The 24,169-nt window shown below is 36.1% G+C and overlaps 1 protein-coding gene across 1 annotated transcript in view; it reads left to right on the forward strand.

Moving 5' to 3' along the window:
* The window catches only part of COL5A2 (collagen type V alpha 2 chain), a 154,835-nt gene that overhangs the window by 93,164 nt on the left and 37,502 nt on the right, over window positions 1-24,169 (forward strand). Inside the window, exons 10-26 of the mRNA XM_003406174.3 lie at window positions 341-394; window positions 804-857; window positions 1,908-1,961; window positions 4,808-4,861; window positions 5,836-5,889; window positions 7,050-7,094; window positions 7,589-7,642; window positions 10,955-10,999; window positions 15,587-15,640; window positions 18,468-18,566; window positions 18,905-18,949; window positions 19,062-19,160; window positions 20,335-20,388; window positions 20,616-20,723; window positions 21,769-21,822; window positions 22,389-22,487; window positions 23,808-23,861. Coding sequence (XP_003406222.2) covers window positions 341-394; window positions 804-857; window positions 1,908-1,961; window positions 4,808-4,861; window positions 5,836-5,889; window positions 7,050-7,094; window positions 7,589-7,642; window positions 10,955-10,999; window positions 15,587-15,640; window positions 18,468-18,566; window positions 18,905-18,949; window positions 19,062-19,160; window positions 20,335-20,388; window positions 20,616-20,723; window positions 21,769-21,822; window positions 22,389-22,487; window positions 23,808-23,861 — 1,080 coding nt within the window. The remainder of the gene's footprint in view (window positions 1-340; window positions 395-803; window positions 858-1,907; window positions 1,962-4,807; window positions 4,862-5,835; window positions 5,890-7,049; window positions 7,095-7,588; window positions 7,643-10,954; window positions 11,000-15,586; window positions 15,641-18,467; window positions 18,567-18,904; window positions 18,950-19,061; window positions 19,161-20,334; window positions 20,389-20,615; window positions 20,724-21,768; window positions 21,823-22,388; window positions 22,488-23,807; window positions 23,862-24,169) is intronic.

The raw sequence follows: 24,169 nt of genomic DNA on the forward strand, positions 1-24,169 counted from the left end.
GGTTTGAACATACCCAGAAGCACTTCAAAAGACGGGGCTTGCCATCTGGTTCTGAAAGGTCACAGCCTTGAAAATCCAATGGAACAGTTCTACTCCGAACACATGCAGTCATCATGAGTCGGAATCAACTGAAAGGCAACTAACAACAACAACCATTATACAGATTATGAAATAGATACAGAGAAGTTAAGTAATTCGACCAAGGTCTGGAAAATGGCAGATCCAGCAGACTGAACAACCACATTATACTATGGAAAGTATTGGATTTAGAGTTCTGTTTTGCTTTGATTTGTATATGTAATTTATATACATATAATATATAATTTGTTCTCAATTTTAGGGTGGTATTGGCCCTACAGGACCTCCTGGTGAACCTGGTGATCCTGGACCAATGGTAATGTCAAGTAAGCATGTAGTCCCAGTTATAATATAGGCATTAAAATGATGTTGTGAATTTATTTTCCCGGGTCTCCCCTTAATGAAGCAAGAAATTACAGTCCAGTTTACAAACTGTGTATTATGGACTGTACTTAAGCTATGTGTTCTTGATGGCAGAGCATTTAAATTCAAATGCTTTGAATATGATCTGTGTACAGCACTGAAATATTTGCAATTGTGAAATTAAACTCTAACCCCCCACACCCCATGGAGCACAGAATCTGAGAGATAAGATATACCATTCAGAACATCAATAAAGCATTTCTCTCTGATATTTTTCATTTGTCTCCATAATATTTTGGATTATAACATTGGCAGGTATAGGTAAATATCGGTAAGCATTCTTTGTTTCCTTTCTTTATTAGGGTCCGGTTGGTGCACGTGGACCAGAGGGCCCTCCTGGGAAATCTGGTGAAGACGTAAGCTGCCTTTCTTTATTTTGCCTGGAAGTTTTGAAGAGACTAGGAAGGAGTTGCAATGTTAACATGAATATTCTTTGTTGATTCCCATTTCATTTTCCCGCCCTTTTAGTTTCCATTAAACCCAATCTAAATTGGAGAACGCAGAATGGAATTAAAAAAAAAAAATCTGAAAGTGCTGTTAATTTTGATAGTACTGCGTTCTTAGGTAGTTTCTTTTTCTGTGTTCCCTAGGTTTTTTATTATGATTTCTCCACAAGATACTACAATTGTTGCCACAATCACCACATCCCTTGCTGGTGGAGCCACTGAAGTGGTTTTAAAGAAAAATGCACTGCTTTTGTTGTAGAACATCATTCCGAGGTCTTCATTTAATGGAAAGTTTTAAATGTGTTAGTAGTGAAGTGTCAATATGGCTCCCCAATGCTGAGTCATTTCTTTAGTTGAATTTTTAATTAAAATTTTGATGTAATCCACATTTTAACATTAAAAACATGTTATCAGAGAAAAGGAGGAACAACAACTGTTGCTTTTCTGGATTCTTTTCTTAGCTGTACCACAGATGAGGATAAGATGACGGGTGGGCTACTGATAAAATCAAATAAATATTTTTTGTATGACATGAGATTAACTTAATTAGATTATGTTAAATTTGCTGATAGAGAAAATATCTCAGCCACTTGTTGAATTTTTTTATCACAAAAAAAAGAAATAGTAAATAATATTTCAATTCAGTACCACATGTTTAAATAGAATTTTATAGCATATGTGTGTATGTACATTCTGATGTTCATAAAATGGTGAGCTAGGTTTTTTTTAGGTAAGACCAGTGTAATTTAAATCCGTTTCTTCTTCTGGATAAATTAATGAAATCTCTGCAATTTGACTTGTTAGAATGGATTGTCATCAGGAATAGAGCTCAGTTTTTTACACTGTTTAGAGCATTGGCTGTGGACTCTCTAACGATCTTTTATTTGCAAATTACTTGTAATCTAGCCTCAGAGGAAAACATCTTAATCTGTTTTTGCCCCTCTTATTTTTTCTATAAAGGGTGAAACTGGTAGAAATGGCAACCCTGGTGAAGTGGGATTTGCAGGATCTCCAGTAAGTTTATACTCATCAATATAACAACATAGAGACACTTAAAAAAACAGAAAACATCGAAACTAACCCGTAATTCATTGTATGCGCATATGTATCAGACATTATCACCAAGAAATGTTCCTTTCTGCCATTGTGAAACAGTATATTTCCTCAGAGTGATTGCTGGTTCCAATTGCCTGCTTTCATTGGCACCATATGACTAATCCTCCAAGAGGTAACCTAACATGGATACTTTCCAAACTGAACACTGAATTTTCAGAGAAGTCACTATTTATGACCTATTTATGTTTCAGAACATCTCAATCCTGTTTATCATTTTTAATCCTTTTAATATTTCTATTTAAATTGTCCCACATGTCTAAAACAATAGCTTGAAGAGGATCTGTTGACATGTGTTTTATAAGTCAGGGACAATAAACTGTGGACAGGATGCCTCGCTGGCTGCTCCCCAAGCCCTAGCGTTGGCTGAAATTCCTGATTGATGTTCTGGGCCCTAAAATCCAATGACAGGATACACTGATTGCCAGCGCTCTCACACAGCTGTTTTCTTCTTCTGCTCACTACAGGGACAGTTCCCTGGAAACCCACTCTACCTAACTCAGGACCTGGCCACTTGACTACACTCTGAACCCACCTTTCTGTCTTCACTCACACTACAGTGATAGGCCTTCCCCTAGGATGTGCTACACGGGCCATGGGGAAAGTTAGAGAACCGTAAGCAAGCAAAAAGCCTCCTCTAACATTCCTAGGCTAAAGATTTTGCCTTATCTAACAGATCCTAAACTGACTTGATCTACTTATTTCTTAATGTTTTTACCACTCAGTACAACCCACAGTACTACATTACTTTTTTACATTCTGGAAATTGATGAGGTTCAACATTAGGACTTTTTCAACAAATGAATGCTGATCTTTTGAGCGGATTTATGGAGCTCTACGGATTATTTAGTTACAAATATAAAATCAATCCCCCAGTTCCCTGATTGCCCCCTCTTTCCTTTCCTCCCCCATCAGCCTGGGAAGTAAGTACAGACTTGGGCAGAAGGTTTAGTTAATTTACACAAATGTCCATTTCAACCAATCCAGGCTGGAACCTCCCATTGGGCTCCACGTTGTTTCCGTGGGGAGGAAATGTGCCCTGCCAGCAGATCACAGATGTACTCTGCAAGCACATGCTACAACGTGTGACTGCGGTGTGATGACAGTCTTGGGTTAGCAGAATGAGAATTTTTATGAGCACTTGTACATCTGATTCATTTTCTTCTTGTATCAGGGATATGTAATCATATGAGAATTTCCCTTGCAAACCACAACAAACTGAAAAGTTAACTCATTATTTGAAATAACATAGTGCAGTAATTCCCCCATAGGCTTAGAGGGTATGTACCAAGTTTCCTGCTTACGATGAAGGGGAGGCAACCGTCAGTAAAGGGAAACACTTAAAGGGAGGTCTTGAAGAGAAAGAATTCCTAAGCAGAGCTGTGTAAACAGAAATTAGCAGAACTCCATTTTTCAGAGAGCATGGTTGGATGTTCCCTTCCGTGGAACTCCCCAAAACAACGAAGGAACATTTCCTCTTCAAGAGATCACGGAGGAATGATTGCCTTGCTTTTATCATCTGAAGCTCTTTATTCAGTTGTTTATTAATTCATTTGGTAAACAGTAAATGAACTCAACGATGTGCAGAGCAGATGGGTTTTGCCTTTTAAGACTGTGGTAGTACAAGAGAAGTCCCTTAAGAAAAGTTTAGGTAAAGTCCTATGAGAGCTTAGAGAAAAGTTAAATTGTTTCTTCATCTGGTTGTTTATTTGATGGTTATTCATTAAATACCCACTAAATGCCAGGCATAAAGCTAAGTGCGCCTATATACACATTAATGTAATATGTCAATCTATGCTATAAAGGAACTCACAATCTACTGGTGGCAGCGGTAATGGGAATTCAATTCAAAACCAAATTAGTGTAGGAAATGAGAATAAGGAAACAAGTCACTAGCTCCTTATCTATCTAAGAGAGTGTGAGGAAAAAAATTCAAGTATCATTGAGAAATAGTTTTACCATTTGGATTTGATTTCTATTGTCTTTTTTTTCGATGGGTTTAGGTGGAAGAAGCATAAAATTAGCAGAAATTAAGAATTCATTGAGCTAAGAAACCAAGCCATGCACTCTCCGTATTGCTTGACTTTCCTATCTGTTGAATATTTTATTTCCTTATTTAGTTTTTTAAAAAACCATAAATCCACAAAGGTGCTCTGGAATATCTCATTTAAAAATATTTTCCTGATCACATTTTAATACTGTCCTTTCAGTTATACCCTGCCACCAATATTTAGAAGTTCAGAAGAAAACATTAAGAAATTGGTTTGCCACAAATGCATTTACTCTTCTGCCAAATATAAAGGAATAATATAAAGGAGAGGCAATATATTTTTTCCCTGGGTTCATCTATTGATTTTTTCCCCTTATGTCTTGACCTAGTTGATTCAAATACTGAACATGTTGATTTGTGTTTACTCTCTAGTTTTGTTTTTTCCTTGCTAGTAGTTATAATACAGTGATATCATTTGAAAATATAAAAATGTCGTCAAATCAGTACTTGGCATCAATGCACGTTTCTGTGTAAGTTAAATTCCCATTTCTAACAATTTGTCTACTTTGCTAATTTTTCAATACATTGTTATATTTTGATAGATGAAAGTATATAGTTACTTTCTGTTCTTTAGTATGTTGGTGAAAACTATGTCTAGATATCTTTTGAAAAAATAAAAAATACACTAAGAAACTTCCTATTCTTATTCATGATTCTGAAATGCTTTATCTATTTTTTCTCTTTTTTTTTTACCCAGGGAGCTCGAGGCTTTCCTGGGGCTCCTGGTCTTCCAGGCCTGAAGGGTCACCGAGTAAGTCAATCCATCATAATATTGAGTAGGGTCTGAGGAGAACTCTCTTCAGAACCTTTAGATATCTATTTTCCATTTGTTCGTAACTGGCTGTGGTTGTAGTATGCATCCGTGGTTACCGAAATCACAATGCTTTTTTACATTTCCTTTTAATTTAATTTGATTGGATAAACAAATATATTTTGAGTTCTTATTACGTACTGTGTCATGAAAGAGGATACAGTGATGAACAAGAAACCACCCATGGCCTGCAGCTTCAGGCTAGTAAAAGATACAGTTAAGAAAATAGGCAATTACTATACAGTGGAATAAGTGACATGGTATTTATAAGTAGAGAGTGCTGTAGATCACAGGCGGGCAGGCAACCCAGACTTGGAAAGCCATAGAATGCCTCTCCTTTTATAATTCAGGATAGTTTTTTTTTTTATATATTATATACAAGCTACATTTATATCAATGTAATATAGCAATGTATAGAAGAAAACATGGCTGATATTCAACTAGTGTATACTGGCTGTTTTTTGTTTTGAAAAGCTGAGCTTCTGACTAAAATGCTTGCTGCTGTATTAGTTATTAAATATTTTGAACATTATCCATAAATATAACTCATATCTTATACCTACATAAAGTATACAACTATATGCTTTTGTCAGAGCAACTTTTTAAATTTGTGGCTATAGATTAAATTACTGTGATGTTACCAATACTTGAAAGGTGAGAACGTTGAAAGCTAAAGATATTAAGTTTTATTAATTTAAATATTATAAATTATTAAATCCAAGTAAAAAGGAATTATTTAATTTTCTTTGAATAGACTTTCAGAAAGGTTAAGAGTTTAGAAACATTTTTAGTAACAACTTTAAATTTGAAATATGTTTTCATAAGGCATGTTCTGTGATCTTATTTTTCTTCTTTTGTGCTTTCAGAATTGAAAATGAATATACAAATACAAACTGATATTTTTTTTTTTCCAGGGACACAAAGGCCTTGAAGGCCCTAAAGGTGAAGTTGGAGCAACTGGTTCCAAGGTAATTGTCTAACATTTCAAAATAACCTCAGTATAGCATTTCAGTTCTGTTTCAATTACTTTCAATAATTCTGGAGGGAAGAGGAGTATAAATGACTAAGTAGGCAACTGTAATGTTTCATAAATGAGTCAGCAATAACTTTACCAGGAGAGGTGACATAACCTAACTATACCACTAAGAATAACCATTGAGTTTCTGCCAGTGTAGGGTGGGTGTTGTCCTTATATGAAGATGGCACTATGAATTCACCCTATATATATCCTTTTTTTCTTTTTTTAAAGATATCTGAGAGGTATAGATGGTTTATTAGCCCCATTATTTAGTTCCTTTTTGATCCCAGGACTTTCTGGCCATTGTTTCTTCCCAAAACTGTATGTTTCCAGAGGGAGAGAGAACATCAAGGAAATGTGGAGGACTTTTGTTGGGAAGCATCATAAGAGACATATGTAGAAAAACATTTGGTTTTAAAATTTTTATTTCTAAAGTGCTTATAATAGATCTTAAAGAGGTATTACAGTAATTTAGGCTTTGTGAGGTTTTTGTTGTTGTTGGGTGTTGTCGAGTCCGTTCTGACTCATAGTGACCCTATGTATAACAGAATGCAACACTGCTTGGTCCTGCACCATCCTCATGATCATTGTTATGCTTGAACCCATCATTCCAGTCACTGTGTCAATCCATCTTAGCAAGGGTCTTCCTCTTCTTCTCTGACCCTCTGCTTTACAAGCATGATGTCTCTCTCCAGGGACTGATACCTTCTGATAATATGTCCAAAGTATGTGAGATGAAGTCTCACCATCCTTGCCTCTAAGGAGCATTCTGGCTGTATTTCTTTCAAGGTTTTATATGTGCTAAAATGTTATTAAGCATAGACATATAATTACTTTTCTGATACTAATTATTATGGCTAGATATGATAGTTCCATCTGTCTTGTTTAAATCCTCAACTTTATTTTAGACTTATTTCTACAGAAACTAAATTTCCATTGCATTTTGAGGAAGGAAAATAGAACAAAATGTTGAGGTCCTTTATTGAAAGTGTGCTTTTCAAATGGCCACTTTGACCATATGTCTTTTAAAATAATACACAATGAAACACAGTGACGTGAATATCAGATATACGTTTCTCATTCTGTAATGTAATTTCATTTTTGCTTTAGGGTGAAGCTGGCCCTACTGGTCCAATGGGTGCTATGGGTCCTATGGTGGGTATCAATTTAATTATTTGTTATTTCCTTGCTTTTTGGATTAAATAAAGAGAATGTTTAAATTAAAAAAATTAATAAAAGGGAATGGGGAAACATATGTTAGCTATAGAAATAACCTTGACTACTATGTGACAGGCACAACACACCAAGACAATTTGGCACTTCAGATGGAAAAGGTTTACTGCATTTCATTGTTTTTCTTAACTATCAAATAAATACTCTTATTCTTTTTCCTTTCTGTAATCAAATAAAAATCACTGTAGATTCAGCTCCTTAAGATCAGATTAAGTGAAATCTATTCAGGTTCAGAGGTGGTAGATTTATTCCCTCTTTCCACAGATGGAGAGTTTTTCAAACCCAAAATTGTCCCTAGAAATGCTACTATTTGATAGTCAATTATATTGAGTCTCAACTGGATTGAGTAGTGTAGTTAAACTACCCTAAAGTTCAAATTAGATTCTTTAAGAGATGTTTTCCATTCTTATCTACAGGGCCCGAGGGGGATGCCAGGAGAGAGAGGGCGACTTGGGCCACAGGGTGCTCCAGTAAGTAATTTATAATGCCGAGATGTGTGTTTCAAGTCTTTTTCAGGTTTGCGGTACTGAATGTTCTTTTGAAATGAGATTAGCAATATTAGTAGCCTTTTTCTTTTAAAGTTTATTTATTTAAATTTATTTTGGAATAAACTTAGATTTACAGAAAAGTTGCAAAGATTGTACAGAAAATTCCCATATATTCTTGACCTAGCTTACCTTAATGTTTCCATTTTACATAACCACAGTATAGTTGTCACCTACTTATTTCTAATAACAAAATTCAAAAAATAATGAAACCACATAGCAGCATGACTCAGTGGAAAAACATGGACTTCAGAATAGTAATTAATTATAATTTCTCAACCATGTACTATATGATAAGCATTCTTTCAAATATCTTAATTTCATATTCCTCACAATCCTGGGAGGCAGGTACTCTTAGTGTACCCTTTCTAAAGTTGAAGGGACCAAGGCATGTAGAAGTTAAATAACTGCTCATGGTCATCCTGTGCAAATAACTTAATGGCTGGATGACACTGGATAATCACTTAACCTTCATAACATTCATTTTCTTCTGAAATGGAACTAGAAAGTACCAAGGGTTCTTATGAGAATTAATGGAATTCTGTAAAAAGCCTAGTAAAGTGCCTTATAACCAAAAAATAGAGCTCTTATTATAAAATTGATATTAAGAAAAGTTATAAAGCAATTCTAAGTTTTAAGTTTAATGCAAAAGCTTTGTTGTTGTTTATATATCCTCGTATCAAATTCATCACCTATATGTACGAAGGATAAAAAAAAGATGTACAAAGGATAGTGATCCTAAAATATATGGAGGGGAAGTAGATTTGAAATCAGTATCTGTTGAAACCACAGTGTCTCCCTCATACACTGATTGTAAAAGATGGAAAAGTTTTGTGCACATTTGTGAAACCATTTTCATTACCTCGGTATATTTTATGTCAATACAAATGATGACATCGTGAAGGGGTTTTCTCACATATGATATTAAAGAAACAGAAACTTGATCCTACTCTATAATTCATATGCAGCACTCATACTCTGGGGCTACAGGACAGGCAGTGACTTAGAGTTGCCTGAAATATTCTGTGATGGCTTGTCTTAGTCAGCATTATTTTTGCAAATTTGGTATTTTTTCCAATCAAGAAGCAATATATTTCAGAAGAAATATTCCATAATTATGTGTATGTTTGTTTGTTTTTGCTTACTCATTTTGAATTCCTTGTATATTCTTCATCGGCCTGATTACCATTTTTCTTAAACTTTTGCCATAATTTAATTTTAGTTTGGGAACTCCCCAAATTGCTAATATCTAAATCACAATCTTAGTTCATCAATTAATGATAAATCAGGACAGATCCCTTTCTATCTTTATGTATGGTGAAAAGAGGGGATATTCTTATGTCCAACTATAGTTGCTTTATTACAAATATCTAGAAGACTATCTTAAATTTCAAACAGGAGTTCGAAGAGTGACAGGAAATGAGGTGTTTCCCCAAGTGTTTCTGCCCATAAATTCCTGATAAAGTGAAAATTTATATTCATTTCAATTTGGGTTCTGTCTTAATTTTCTTTTCAAATTTTGGGTTTATGTTTCTCATGCCTTTGATTACCTGCCACTTTTACAATTCTTATTGTCACATTTGCATTGAGAACAAGCACAATTGTTGGAAATATTTTGGGGAATATTTCCAATATTCTGATTTTTAATCTCTAGGTTTTATAGTTTTTATAGAAATATACTTACAAAATATAAGTTTCTGGAAGTCCAAAGACACTTGGAATTTGAAGTAAAGTGATTTCTTTTGCAAATCACTTTAGAAAATGCAAATTAAAAGGTAACAATTTTATTTGTGTGAGAAACATACTCCTGAAAACACTGTAGTCATTAATGCAGTCTTAGCAAGTTCACTCATGTCTTAGTTCAGATTCTCTAGGAAGCAGATTCTGAGGAGATATGTGTGTAGAAGATATTTTTTTAGCAGTGTTCTTGGCAATAACAACTGTGAAAGTGAAGAAAAGAGAGTTGGACAGAAGGACAAGACGAATTACAATGTATTTGCAACAGAAGTCTCGGCTAATCGTATGTGGAGTTCTCAATCTGGATGGCCTTTGAGATTTGCACCAATTTAAGGCTAGGGATCCAGATCTTTGTACCCCCACATTGAGCAGTCATTGGATATGGGTTGCCCCACAGTACAGGGTGTAACCTTGGGCAAGGCAGTGTCCTTTACCCCCCTGCCGTAAGTGTCCTTTAAAAAAAAAAAAAAATTTTTTAGCCGAGAGTAATTCCTGGGTAGAGATTCAGCTGTGAGCTGTCATCAGGCAACACTCCAGCAGTTTACAAAATGAGGGCCTCATTCTTGAAAGGCCATCTGGGCAGCTCACGAGAGCATCTACTGCGGTCTCACTCTGTGCTGCTTGGATCCATTTGTTTTGTATAATGAGTTCACCCCACATGGGAATTTCTTTAGGGTTCTGGTTGATCTTTCCCAAGGATAATTACAAAAGGCAAATAGGTCAGACTATAGACTCCACTACTGAAACTGGCTTTAGGGTTACTACTAATACTTCCCATCTCCCTCTCTACTAGCTATTTTAGATTCCACACACCTACCAACTAATATCGCTGCTGGTTTGGGTGGCTCACGTGGTGGAGTGATTCAGGCTCTCATCCATTTAGTGTCCCATGGTCAGGAGTTTGACCCTACCAGAACCCAGTAACGTGGATGGAGTTAGTTTTCAAAAGGTGTTTAAATCTCTGCCATAGACGGCATGTCCTTATTCCAGAACATGAAGGGCCGTGTTGTGACTCTCCCACTTGGACTTGCCACAGACCCCACACAGCACATTTCCTATCAGTTATACCTCCAACGCCATTGCGTCTGTTGGATTATATGCCCCAAGCTGCAGAGCTGCTCACCTCGCAGCCTGAACTTCCTGGCTCTACCCAATGAAATCTGACTGCCTGTCCTGCTACTGGATATATGGACTGAAGCCATGTTCCCAGGTGTGGAATATGCTGTCTCCTTCTTTCAATTTTAATTTGTTTCATTTTATCAGTTTTGGTTTTTCCTTATTATTGCTATAAGGATTGATATGTTTATTACTACATTACCACTATTTTATGAATGCCCATTGATTATCATTATTGCAGCTAGAGTTGTTTTAGTAAACCTTAATAAACGTTCATTTTTCAAATTTTTACTTGGGAGAATTTTTAAAAGCATATAAATTATAAGCAAATACTGTAGATTATGTAGCTTACCTTATTTCACCTTTTTTTCCCCTCCTATTTAGGGACAACGAGGTGCACATGGAATGCCTGGAAAACCTGGGCCAATGGTGGGTTTTATTACTTACGTATTCATTTACTCATTCATTCATTTGTACATTCGTGAACATTTATAGAGCACCTAATGTGTTCCAGACAGTTGGAATACAAAGGTGATAAACACACAGCACTTGTCCTTGAAATCTGCTTGTTTTTCAAGGAAGAGAGATGTATCAATTGGTAATTGTAGTATAATGCTTATACTCTATATTCTATAATACAAGAACACAAGCTGAGGTATGAAAACCAAAAGGAGGAAGAGCCTGAACCCACAGGGAAGGATGTCAAGGAAGACTTAAGGAAGAGCAAATTTCAAGCTAAGCCTTGAAAGATGAGTAGATAAAATGGGCAAGAACATAACATGTTCCATAAGCTGGATGTATAAAAGACACGATAAACTCTGGGAAATACTACAACCAATGCCAACTCGTTGCTGTGGAGTCGATTTTGACTCAGAGGACAGAGTAGAGCTGCCCCATAGTTTCCAAGGAGTGCCTGGTGTATTTGAACTGCTGACTTTTTGGTTAGCAGCTGTAGCACTTAACCACTGTGCCACCAGGGTAATACTTGTTGCTGTTGTTCAGTGCCATGGAGTCGGTTCCGACTCATAGCGACCCTATGCACAACAGAACAAAACACTGCCCGGTCCTGCGCCATCCTTGCAATCGTCATTATGCTTGAGCCCATTGTTGCAGCCACTGTGTCAATCCACCTCTTTGAGGGTCTTCCTCTTTTCCGCTGACCCTGTACTTTGCCAAGTATGATGTCCTTCTCCAGGGACTGATCCCTCCTGACGCAGTCTTGCCATCCTTGCTTGCTAAGGAGCATTCTGATTATACTTCTTTCAAGACAGATTTGTTCATTCTTTTGGGAGTCCATGGTATATTCAATATTCTTTGCCAACACCACAATTCAAAGGTGTCTATTCTTCTTCGGTCTTCCTTATTCATTTGTCCAGCTTTCACATGCACATGATGTGATTGAAAATACCATGGCTTGGGTCAGGTGCACCTTAGTCTTCAAGGTGACATCTTTGCTTTTCAACATTTTTAAGAGGTCCTTTGCAGCACATTTGCCCAATGCAATGCATCTTTTGAGTTCTTGACTGCTGCTTCCATGGCTGTTGATTGTGGATCCAAGTAAAATGAAATCCTTGACAACTTCAGTCTTTTCTCCATTTATCATGATGTTGCTTATTGGTCCAGTTGTGAGATTTTTGTCTTCTTTATGTTGAGGTGCAATCCATACTGAAGGCTGTGGTCTTTGATCTTCATTAGTAAGTGCTTCAAGTCCTCTTCACTTTTAGCAAGCAAGGTTGTGTCATCTGCATAACACAGGTTTAATGAATCTTCCTCCAATCCTGATGCCACTTTCTTCTTCATATAGTCCAGCTACTCAGATTATTTGCTCAGCATACAGATTGAATAGGTATGGTAAAAGTATACAACCCTGATGCACACCTTTCCTGACTTTAAACCGCTCAGTATCCCCTTGTTCTGTCTGAACAACTGCCTCTTGATCTATGTACAGGTTCCTCATGAGCACAATTAAGTGTTCTGGAATTCCAGTTCTTCACAATGTTATCCATAATTTGTTATGATTCATACAGTTGAATGCCTTTGCATGGTCAATAAAACACATGTAAACATCCTTCTGGTATTCTCTGCTTTCAGCCAGGATCTATCGGACATCAGCAATGATGTCCCTGATTCCCCTCCCTAATAGTAAGGTAAAATTAGCTAAAGAGGCAGGAGCTATATCACGAAGGACTATGTATGATGGCAAAAGTACAATTAACTTTTTTATAATAATTAATGAGAAACCATTTAGGGATTTTAAGTATGACAGTGTCATGACCAGAAAGATCATCTGCTGGTATTGTGGAAGATGAAATGAAAATGGCTAGGACTAAAGGCTGTGAGATGAGTCTGAATACCACTGGAATAATCTGAGAGAGATATTATAAGGACGTGAACTAAAGTTATAACAGTGGTAACAGAGGCAGACTGCATATCAAAGAGTTGTTATCGTTGTGTGCCATCGAGTTGCTTCTGACTCATCAAGACCTTATAGGACGGAGTAGAAATGCCCCACAGAAGTTTCTAGACTGGAGCCCTGGTGGTGCAGTGATTAAGCACTAAACTGCTAACTGAAAGGTTGGTGATTTGAGCCCACCAGGTGCTCCACAGAAGAAAGATCTGGCAGTCTACTTCCATAAGGTTACAGCCTTGGAAGCCATATGGGGCAGTTTTACTCTTTCCTATGGGGTCGCCATGATTAGGAATCAACTCGACGGCAATGAATTTGGTTTCTGGTTAATCCTTAGGGGAACAGATTGCCAGGTCTTTTCCGCCCAGAGCAGCTGGTGGTTCTAGCTGCAGACTTTTGGGTTAGCAGCTGAGTTTTTAACCATTGTTACACCAGAGCTCCTTGAATCTAATGAGCATGCCCCATTCGTTTTTCTGGTTTACGAAATTTGTTGGATGGTGTTCCATTATTTGAGATTGGAAATACAGAAAGAGAAACAGGCTTTTGTGTGTGAATTTGGGCTTAGGATGAGAAGAAGTGAGTTTAACTTTGTGATTGGATATGCAAAAGTGGTGCTTAGGAGAAAGGTTGGAAGTGTAAATGTAGACTTGGGAATGTTTAACATATAGGCAATAAAGCCATGCGTGTGAAAGTATAAAATGGAATGGGAAACAATGAGTCCTCAGGGTGCGTCAATATTTTACATGCTGTGCTTCTTAGGCCCAGTGCCAGCACAGCTACTGTATTTTTCTCCAGAACATCTTGTACTAGATTATCCTCTAATTATGAACCTTTAGCTGCTCATGTTTGAAGATGAAAATCTGAACGTTTATTTAGCTACCGATGGTAAATTATAAACAAGGGCTTTTTTTTTTTTTTTTTAATTTCATCACCTTTCTTTCTCTCTTGCTTACTTGGAATCGTTCTTCCATGCGTATAATGCCCATTGCTGCTAATGAACTGCTTAGGTGCCCAGAGGTGTAAAACATCTGTGAAGGTGAAGTAGATGGATAGCAAGCATAACGTTTGGTGTGGATAAAAATTTCTACCTTTATTTTATTTGTCAGGGGCAAATAAAATACCTCTCTACAAGCAAAATGATTCTGTAAATTCAATTATAAAAAATACCCTAAGTCAGTATGAATATATTTTCTGACCTGTAGAACAGTTGATTCATACATGTATTTTCTTCCATCAAATGTTGTAACTTTAATAGTGGTAGTTCTGATTTTCAAAAAGAAGATAAAACAACATCCAGAAGAGATTATTCCATATATGATCAGTACCAGTTACTAGTAAAATATGCATACTGATACTGTAGGTATCATTTAGTAACCTTTACTTGTTACTCATTAAAGCAGTGGTTTTCATTGCTAGGTGCACATTAGAGTTACCTTGGGAGCTTCTAAAAATATTGATTACTAGACCAATTAAAACAATCTCAGGGAATGAAACCCAGAATTAGGGTTTTTTTTTTTTTTTTTTTTTAAAGGTCCATAGGAGATTCCACAGGGCCAAGATTGATAACTGTTGCACTAAACCAAAAAGTAGGAGTTCACAAATATACAAGTATATTATGAAATGTATTACACAGCCACATTTCCCACCCCCTTAAAAATCCTGTAGTAACTGAATACATAGTTGTTACTGGAAATCATAATAGTCTATGGAACATTTTTTTCTTGCTGAAACAGCAAACTTTGGATCACAAGATATATCATGTTAATATAATGCCTATGAAAGAAAATTTTATGAGCAAGTGATTTCTAGGGGATATTCACGATCGACATGGGCCAATATTGAAAGACTGTAAAGAAAAATTTTAAGGCTTTCAGTTTTTCTCTTATGCCAAAAGTAGAATACAGTCATAGTAATTAAGATTATTTGCCCCAAGGATGTTTGCTTTCTTGTTACTCGTAAAAAGGAATAAAATATAAGAGGAAAAAATACGTATGTTTCAAACACCACTTATTAATTCAAAACTGATAATATTAAATATAATTCTCAAAAAAGAACCAGGATAACTTAGCATGAAATTCCACTTACCCTCGTACTCTTTAAATCCAGCCTTTAAATCAATGGCTGAAACTCTGCATTTCCAAATATATGATAGTGATAATGTCCACACATCATTAACTTGAAAAAAAATCGCTCTAAAATATCCAGGTGATTCTTAATAGAGCATCATTTTTATAGATTACTGGATTTTGGTACAAAACATAGCTTTCTAAAAATTATCTTCATTAGTTGATTAGCTCAAAGAAAGTACTTATCTCAAGAAGCAGTTGTTTGAAACAATTTGTGTTTGTGACCAATTTAGTCTTGTGTGCTTCAACTGAGAAATCCTATTATGTTCAATACATTGGACATGTGTTTTTGTACTATTTTATGTCAATGTTGGAAGGTACTTGTAATAAAATAACATTATTATCTTTATGATTTCAAAGTATAAAAGCAGATTATTCTTATATTGTATGTTAAGATATTGAGAGTTATCAAAGAGTAAAAGGTGACCTAATCAGATATTGATTAAGAACATGTCTGATCCCTTTTCTGGTTTCTTTTAATAGGGTCCTCTTGGGATTCCTGGCTCTTCTGGTTTTCCAGGAAATCCTGGAATGAAGGTAAGATGTTAATACATTTAACTCCACTTGTTTACCTAAGTCCCAGAATTAAGAATGCCATTTTATTTATTGAAGAGTATGAAAATTTTTCTTATCTAAGAGTCTAGAGTATCCTCATTGTCCATCATACCCATCGCCATTGAGTTGATTCCGACTCATAATGCCTCTATAGGACAGAGTAGATCTGCTGCCTAGAGTTTCTGAGAAGCGGCTGGTGGATTTGAACTGCCAAACTTGTTGTTATCAGCCGAGCTCTTAGGCACTATGCCACCAGGGCTCCTCATTGTCCATTACAGTGGGAAGAAAAGTAAAGAAAATGAAACACTGAGCTATATTATGCAATTAAGGAAAAAATACTTATAATCATGCAATTGTAATATAAAAGAATCTGTTGGATTGGGGCTCTAACGCTGGACAATTTAAACAGCTGCAAGGAATAACAACTTTAATCTGAACTGGAACTCTGTTCTTGGATAGAATGCCTAGGAATAATAAACAGCAGAATGTTATAAACAATAGAAGATTAAATAAATCAGAGGTTGTCAAAAGGCTCTTCTCTCACACAATGCTGGCTGGCCTTCACTTTTACCCCCCACCCATTTTACACAGTCATTAAAGAAGTGGGCAGTGAGGATATTTGGCTGTGTATGTGGGAATGGATTAAAGTATTTTGCTGGGAGGACTTGCATTTGTAATGAGTCACAATTTTTTTTTTCTCTCAATAGTTTGGATGATAAATTCAAGGATTATAGTAGAAATATATTAAGATTATATTTGCTAAATCAGTAAATAAATTCAGAATGCTACTTTTAAATTTTAAGTAACCATACATTTGATTATCCTTTAAACACAGCTTCTTCATCCTGAAGAAGGGATATACTTACAAGATTCTGCTAGACAAAAATGACTATGACCATGGGCAATTGCCCCACCTCTTGTTTTTTCATGGAATTGCACTCAAGATTAAGAGATAATCAACGTAAACTCTTAGCATTGTGCCTAATGCAATGGAATCCCTCAACAGCGGTTCCTGCTTCTTACTAGTGTTGTCATTGTTAGCTGCTGTTGAAATAAGTCCAGTGTCATGGCGACCCCACCCACAATGGAATGAAATGCTGCCTCGTCCTGAACCATACCTATGACCTAATTGGTTATAGATTGTACCATTGTGGTCCATAAGGTTTTTATTGGCTCATTTTTGGAAGGAGATCATCAGGCCACTAAAAACTGTGTAATAAAGCTTAAACTTCTAACAAAACTATTTTTCTCAGAAATTGTTCCCCTGTCCTACCACACTAGCATAAAACTTCTGGATCTTTCTTATTGACCAAGATTCTGTTATACCTGTAAGGTTTTGCCATAGTCCCCAGCTTGCTGAATGAAGAATAAACTTTCATATTAGCGTTTAGTGTTTCAGTGGTAAGGAGTGATAGGGAGTTTATATGTTTTATGGCTACTGATGAGCCTCCTAAGGCATACAATTTTAGTTTTTCATGTCCATCTAGGATGAGGTCTGTGTAAGTATGTAATATGCCAGATGAAATACAGAAATGCAGTTACACTTGAATTTCAAATTTTTTAAATATAGTATGTCTGACATATTTCATGGGACGAGCTTACATTAAAAGTTATTTGTTGTTTATCTGAAGTAAAACTTAACTAAGCATCCTGTATTTTTATTTCCTAAATCTGGATCTCTGTCTTGGGTTGGAAGGAGAATTAGAGTAGCTATTTTATCAGGTCACTTTGACCACTTTGCTCTGCCTTGAAAGCGGTTTCCCCTCCCCCACCCATTTCCTTTAATTCTTATCAAAGGACTGTTTAAAAAAATAGTTGCCAAAAGTGGTCAAGTATGTTAGACATTTATATCCCAGGTATAATCAGTTTTTTTTTTTTAAAGGTCAGTGGAAATAAATTTTTATAAATCAAATCCTATCTTATATTCTAAAAACATAATTTTCTTTATGGGTTTATATAACTAAAACTCAAATAGTGAGGAAATAATTTCTTGTTCTGTAATGAAGATATAAAATTTTCTATAGAATTTCTTAGTGTGAGTTTCACAAATTTGAAGAACTGCTATCTTTCAATAGCACATTTTAGTTGTTATTGGGCTATTGTAGGGATGTCAGGCAATAGTTTATCCTCTCATGACCACATCAAGATTTAATTGTAAAACACCATTCCTAGATCTGAAATGTCTAGGTTTACACTGAGCAGCTACAACTCCTACAAGATAGCTGATCTGGTAAAGATTCCTCCTTCACTTGGTTTTGTGTTGTTTAAAGAGTCTTAATGTACTTCTGCTATCTACACAGAAGTAGACTTGAAGAATCTGAATATTTACTTAAGAACATATTAAAAGCAAACTTTTTAGGGATAAGAAAATCCATTCTTCTTCTTTGAGCAACTCAGTGCCTGGTGTAAAGCTGTTCTCAGTTTTTCATTATGAATCTAGATTATGTTAAATGTTAAATATGTAATAAGTAAAAACACCTCATAACAGTGTAGAAGGAATTCCCGAGTGTGTGGAGGTTCAGAGGAGAACTTAAGCTGACTTGACAGATGTATAGGATTTTCTTAACTGGATATTGGAGTGTGGGGAACATTCCTAGTGAGGTGGCAATGGGCATCATCACAGGTGAAGGGGTGGGTAAGAGTGAGCCAACTGCATAAGCTAGGTTAGGTGTACATCCCTGGAGTAAACCTCTTTCTGCTTTTTGTCTCTTTAAATGTTTGAATTTGAAATGTGAAACTCCAAATAACTTTGTATCATACCACATTTAAGTTCTTTCTTAAATTAACGTTTTCCATTGCATCCCTTTAGGGAGAAGCAGGTCCCACTGGGGCTCGAGGCCCAGAAGGTCCTCAGGGACAGAGAGGTGAAACTGGACCACCAGGCCCAGTAGGCTCTCAAGGTCTTCCTGTAAGTTTCTAGAATATTTAAGACCTAGCTGACCATTTTTATTACAACAGTACAAAGTACAATTCATTTTAACATTTTCTTTGAAATCTGAATGTTTAAAACTAAAAAAAAAAGACAAAAACCCCACACGTTTCTCTTGTTAACTCTAAACATTGTTCTTATCGTGGGAAGGTGGGATTAGTCGTGAAAAGTGATTTTATGATATAGTGGTGGTTGATTTTATTTTGCAATTTTGCTGCCTCATTTTGGAAGATGGAGGACATCTGAGTACCACCCTATGTACTCCTAGATATGACTTCTTATATATACTTATATATAGTTTTCATGTACTTCTTTAGGGTGCAGTGGGAACTGATGGTACTCCTGGTGCTAAAGGCCCAACGGTGAGTAGCTGCATTTATGATTCAAAAAGTAGAAATGGACATTGTCTTTTGGTATTCACTCTAGACTTCTACCTAGGTCTTTGCTCATCATGTCAATCTTGCTGTCTGACAGGGCTCTCCGGGTACCTCTGGTCCTCCTGGCTTGGCAGGACCTCCTGGATCTCCAGGACCTCAGGGTAGCACTGGACCTCCAGGAATTCGAGGCCAGCCGGTAATATGGCCAAGAAATAGCGTATAATGTAATGAAATAGAGACAATGTGACTTATCTAAGTGAGGGCAATAAAGATTAGAATCTCTGTAAAGTGAAAGCTAAAACATTAATGTACAGTGTAGATGTTTAAATCCTAAGGGGAATATTACTGCCTTATGCTAAATTTTGATGTTCTTTTATTTAAAATAACAAGATCATCATTTCACAGTCCACCTCATAGAATTTTATGAGCAGTTGGTTAATGAACAGCTGTAGAAATATTTTGCAGTCTAGTGTGAGGAAATATGGAGATTTAACGAGATTTTTAATGGCAATTTGGCTAAAAATGGGTTCAACAACTATTTATTGAGAGTTTTGAGTAATTCTAACATATTGTTCATATTGAGCAAGTTTCTGTGTTTGGTAGAAATTAGCTATTAGAAAAAATAATGTGATAAGCCCATAAGAAATAAACACGTTGAGATATTGTGCTTATATGTTTTAAGCTTGATATATAAAAATAAACACACTCTTTTCCAGTACCACTTTAAACAAATAGTTTGAATTCTGTCCCAAGTAATTTGGTCATGCTAATAAATGCTATTGAAAGATTTACTAAAACATGAGTGGGACTGATATGTGGCATTTGATTTTACCATGTTCTGAATTTAGCAATTTGGTTCCTAGAACATAAACTACAATTGTATTTAAAGACATACGTACACAGATCCCCAGAACACTCCAAAGATGAAATGCCTTGTTTAAAGGTGCAAAACTCAAGAAATAGAACATAAATATAAAATTATTTTGATTCTTAGTGAACCAGTCTATTTCCTAAAACAAGCCCTAAGTAGATTTATCTGGAGAAGTTGTCATAATTAGTTCTAAATTTAATTATCAAATTTGAATGTAAAATGAATAATTCTAATCTAGGATGCAGGATAAAAACTAAGACTTAAAAAACAAATCTCTTGAAGGCCACTATAAAATAGATTGTTACCAAATTATACTAAATTTTGTAAAAATTTACACACATTATACAAGGTTTGAAAAATTAAAAAGATGATTATATTATACTACTGAATCAATAGACTCAGCTGCAGAATGCTTTAAAGCCTATTTGCTGGAATTGTTTAGTGATGCCTAGACTGGCTGAATGTCCTGGTTCTTATAATATTGATGTTTTTATTTTAGGGTGACCCAGGATTTCCAGGTTTTAAAGGAGAAGCTGGACCCAAAGGGGAACCGGTAAGGCTTCAGTTTTTTTCTGATAATGAGAACAGCATGTATCTTGTCAAAAAGGGTATAGCTTAAAATGTTCCAGCACTTAAAATAATAACAGTAAGGATTATAGCACCTTGGGATGAAAATAAAACTATAGTTTAAAATTTTTGATTTACTTTATTAAGTGAGTCTCCCAGAATTAAATCACTTGTGTGATTTTTTTTCTGATGATGTCCCCCTGTTTTCAATAGGGGCCACATGGTATTCAAGGTCCAATTGGCCCACCTGGTGAAGAAGGCAAAAGGGGTCCCCGAGGTGATCCAGGAACAGTTGGTCCTCCAGGCACAGTGGGAGAAAGGGTAAGATTTGAATAATGAAATAAATTCTATGGTCATGGGGAAATTAATTACACAAGGCCATTTTGGGATAGTATGGAAAACTAGAACATGAAGAGAAATGCTTACAGGTGCACTGCACAGTTCAGTAAGGTTATCTGAGTGAAAGGAGCCAATTGTTTAGTATTTCTTCATTTGTTTATTTATTCAACTACTACTTGTGGAATAACTATGTTATGCCAGTTGATATATTGATGCTAGAGATACAACAATGAATCAGGTGGCTCTGGTCTCAGCCCCCATGGTGCTTACCTTTCAGGGGTGAGGTGGACAATAAACAAGTCAATAGGTAAACAAAAATAAAATAAATTTTACAACTTTAATAACTACTATAAACACTCATGAAATAACAGGGTGAAGTGACAGAGAGTAACTATGGGTATATGACAGTAGTGCCACATTAGGTTAGGTGGTTAGGAAATACAGTTCTCTGGGGAAGTGGCATCTCAACTGTGACCTGCGGATGCGAATGGACCCAGAAAACCTGGGAGAAAGAGCATTCTCAGAAGAGGAAACTGCAAATGCAAAGCCAGCAGACTAAAAAGGTCTTGGTGATTTTAAAAAGGCTGAAGAGCGTTTTACTGTCACTGGAATATGAAACAAGTTTGAAAGGGACAACAATAATCTCACCGTATGTTTGTATAAAGCTTCAGATAATACAAAGGACTTTCATACAAAACAATACCAATGCATGTTATTATTGACATTTTGATTCCTGTGTAATGTATCACCCTTTTGCCTCTCATCGAGATGTCAGTGTTTCTCAATATTTAGTATTACAATGAATTGTTACAATAACTCTTGATTTGAACAATTATTTTGATCAGCACTTACTTCTTCAACGTTTAAAATTTATTCTGTGTGGTCAGTGTTTTCATATATATATATATATATATATATATATATATCTCACCAGGTTGACTGGATCTTGGCTTCTGAAGTTTTATAGTACTAAAAAATAAAAATTACTCATTATAAAAACACCAACATCAATTTTGGTCATTTGTAGGGTGCTCCTGGCAATCGTGGTTTTCCAGGCTCTGATGGTTTACCTGGACCAAAGGTGAAGTTACTCCATCAATGTTGATACTCAAATGGGCAATCTTGGGTAGGAACAGGGACTGTTTTCCAATGTGGTTATCTAGTTCTGGTCAACGTGGGTCCAAATCCAGAAACAAGAACCCGGGAGAAAGGCCTAACTCCAAACCCTTGTTGCATAATTACTCTGTTTTAGAGGTATGGGTGGAAGGATGATGGTTGGAGGAATATGGAACTTTTCAGGCTTTTCAGGGAACTTCCTGGACAAAAAAAAGAAGGAAGAAAGAAAATGAAAAAGTCTTTTCTTTAGCTGACATATATGTATATTTTTAATCTTAATTATTGGAATGAGGTACTAATGACAACTTTCAATCGTTAATGACAAAAAAAAACACTATTCTACCGGAATTTCAATTTAGATCAAAGTGTGAAGTGACATTGTTTACAATGAAATCTTTCATTAGCTATCTGACACACTGTTGTCTGTTAGATTAATGCCTTAAACTTTCAATAAGAAATATATGTGCATACGTTTATTTCCCTGCACACTTTTTTTTTTTTCCTGACAAGTTCCTTCTTGCTTTGGAACAGGGAGCTCAAGGAGAGAGGGGTCCTGTAGGCTCTTCAGGACCCAAAGGAGGTCAGGGGGACCCAGGACGTCCAGGTGAACCTGGGCTGCCAGGTGCTCGGGTAAGAACACAGCAGTTGTTTGCTACAACAACCCAGGAGAAATATTGCAATGCATTCTTTGAAAAAGATTTTATTTAAATTGCTTTCACAACTTTTAAATTGTGTTTATACAGTTTTGACCCTAATCCATTATTTTTAAATACTGGTTTGTTATCTTTATCATGTATAGAAAACTAATAATCAGCGATTTCTAGTCTCCCTTTTGTCAAAAGGAGTATGCATTAATAGATTTACCATGTGATATTAAAAAAATGCCCTTTGCCAGGTTTTATAATTTTTCTTTTTTTATTAACAACCCACATTTTTGACTTTTGGCAGGGAGAGTATATAATAACATTAGGAAATTAATTTTAACAAATTTCACTGAAAATTCATTTGGACTGTGGAATTGCCCTTACATGCAGCTTCCAACAATGCTCCTTAAAGTTGTTGGGTAGAAAGATACATTTGGTTCAACATAAATTCTTTAATCTTTCTTGTGCATTAAATGTATGAGTAAAAGTTTACCGTATCCTTTGCTCCTTGTACTTGGAAAACCAGCCTTGGGTTCACCTTTGCCTAGATATTCTTTACTTGACACCTGATAAAGGTGAAATGACGACTAAAGTATTGGTTAACATAGTCTTTAGTGAAGATGGGCCCTGATTTAGACTATATCTGAACTTGGAAGACTATGAGTGAACTACGAATATCTGGTGGAAAGTCATAGCTTTGAGTTTTTTGAGGTCAGGAGGATCCAGGATGTTTTCTGAGTTTGGAATATCTTGTATGGGTCTGTTCTACTGGCTGGGATCAGGACTGTGTCCTCTGGGCTGCTAGAAGATATTGATTACATGAGATTTCTAAGCCAATGTGACTTCTGCACCCACCACCGATCTCATTCCCGTACATCTGACCTGTCCCATTAGTGACTTAAAGGTGGCTCCTGGAGGGCTGTCCTGTGATGACTCCTCCCATTGCAGAGTCCACTGGGGGCTGCCCTGCAGGCCTGCTGTGTTTTCTGTCTAAAAGGTCAGTGATTCAAACCCACCAGCTGCTCTGTGGGAGAAAGATGTGACAATATGCTTCCATAAAAGTTACAGGCTTGGAAATCGAATCACTATGAGTTGGAATTAATTTGACTGCAGTAGGTATCCTTCTGAAGCCAGGTTGGGCGTGGCCTGTGATTGTCCAGTGAATTTGTGTAGTGGAGACTAAGACCAGTAACAGTGAGCATTGCAAAGTGGAACTGGTCTTTTTAATACAATGTTATTTTGACTCTTTAGAATTTTTACTTCAGTTGCATATCAGCAATAAACTGACAACAGCTTACATTTTCAGGGTCTGACGGGAAATCCTGGTGTTCAAGGTCCTGAAGGAAAACTTGGACCTCTGGTGAGTAACTTAAACAAAACTCCACAGTCATCAACACTTCTCAATAGACATGCAACTCAAATGATAAAACATTTATTTGGGGTTAATGTGATCACATGAATGCTGATCGTGTTTGCATGTTTAACATGACTGTCTGAAGTAAATTCTTAGGATCTGCATATTTTCAAAGTGACCAGAAAGTTAATCGGATTTCGTTGAGATAAATGTTTGAGATTGAAATTGCTTCCCTGATGTCAGTAAAAATGTTGAAATGATGTATTCTTTCCATATTGGTGAAATTTGTTTATTAGCAACATTCTCATTTCATG

This window comes from Loxodonta africana, chromosome 6 (genome assembly GCF_030014295.1).
Source record: "Loxodonta africana isolate mLoxAfr1 chromosome 6, mLoxAfr1.hap2, whole genome shotgun sequence".
Classification (NCBI taxonomy): domain Eukaryota; kingdom Metazoa; phylum Chordata; class Mammalia; order Proboscidea; family Elephantidae; genus Loxodonta; species Loxodonta africana.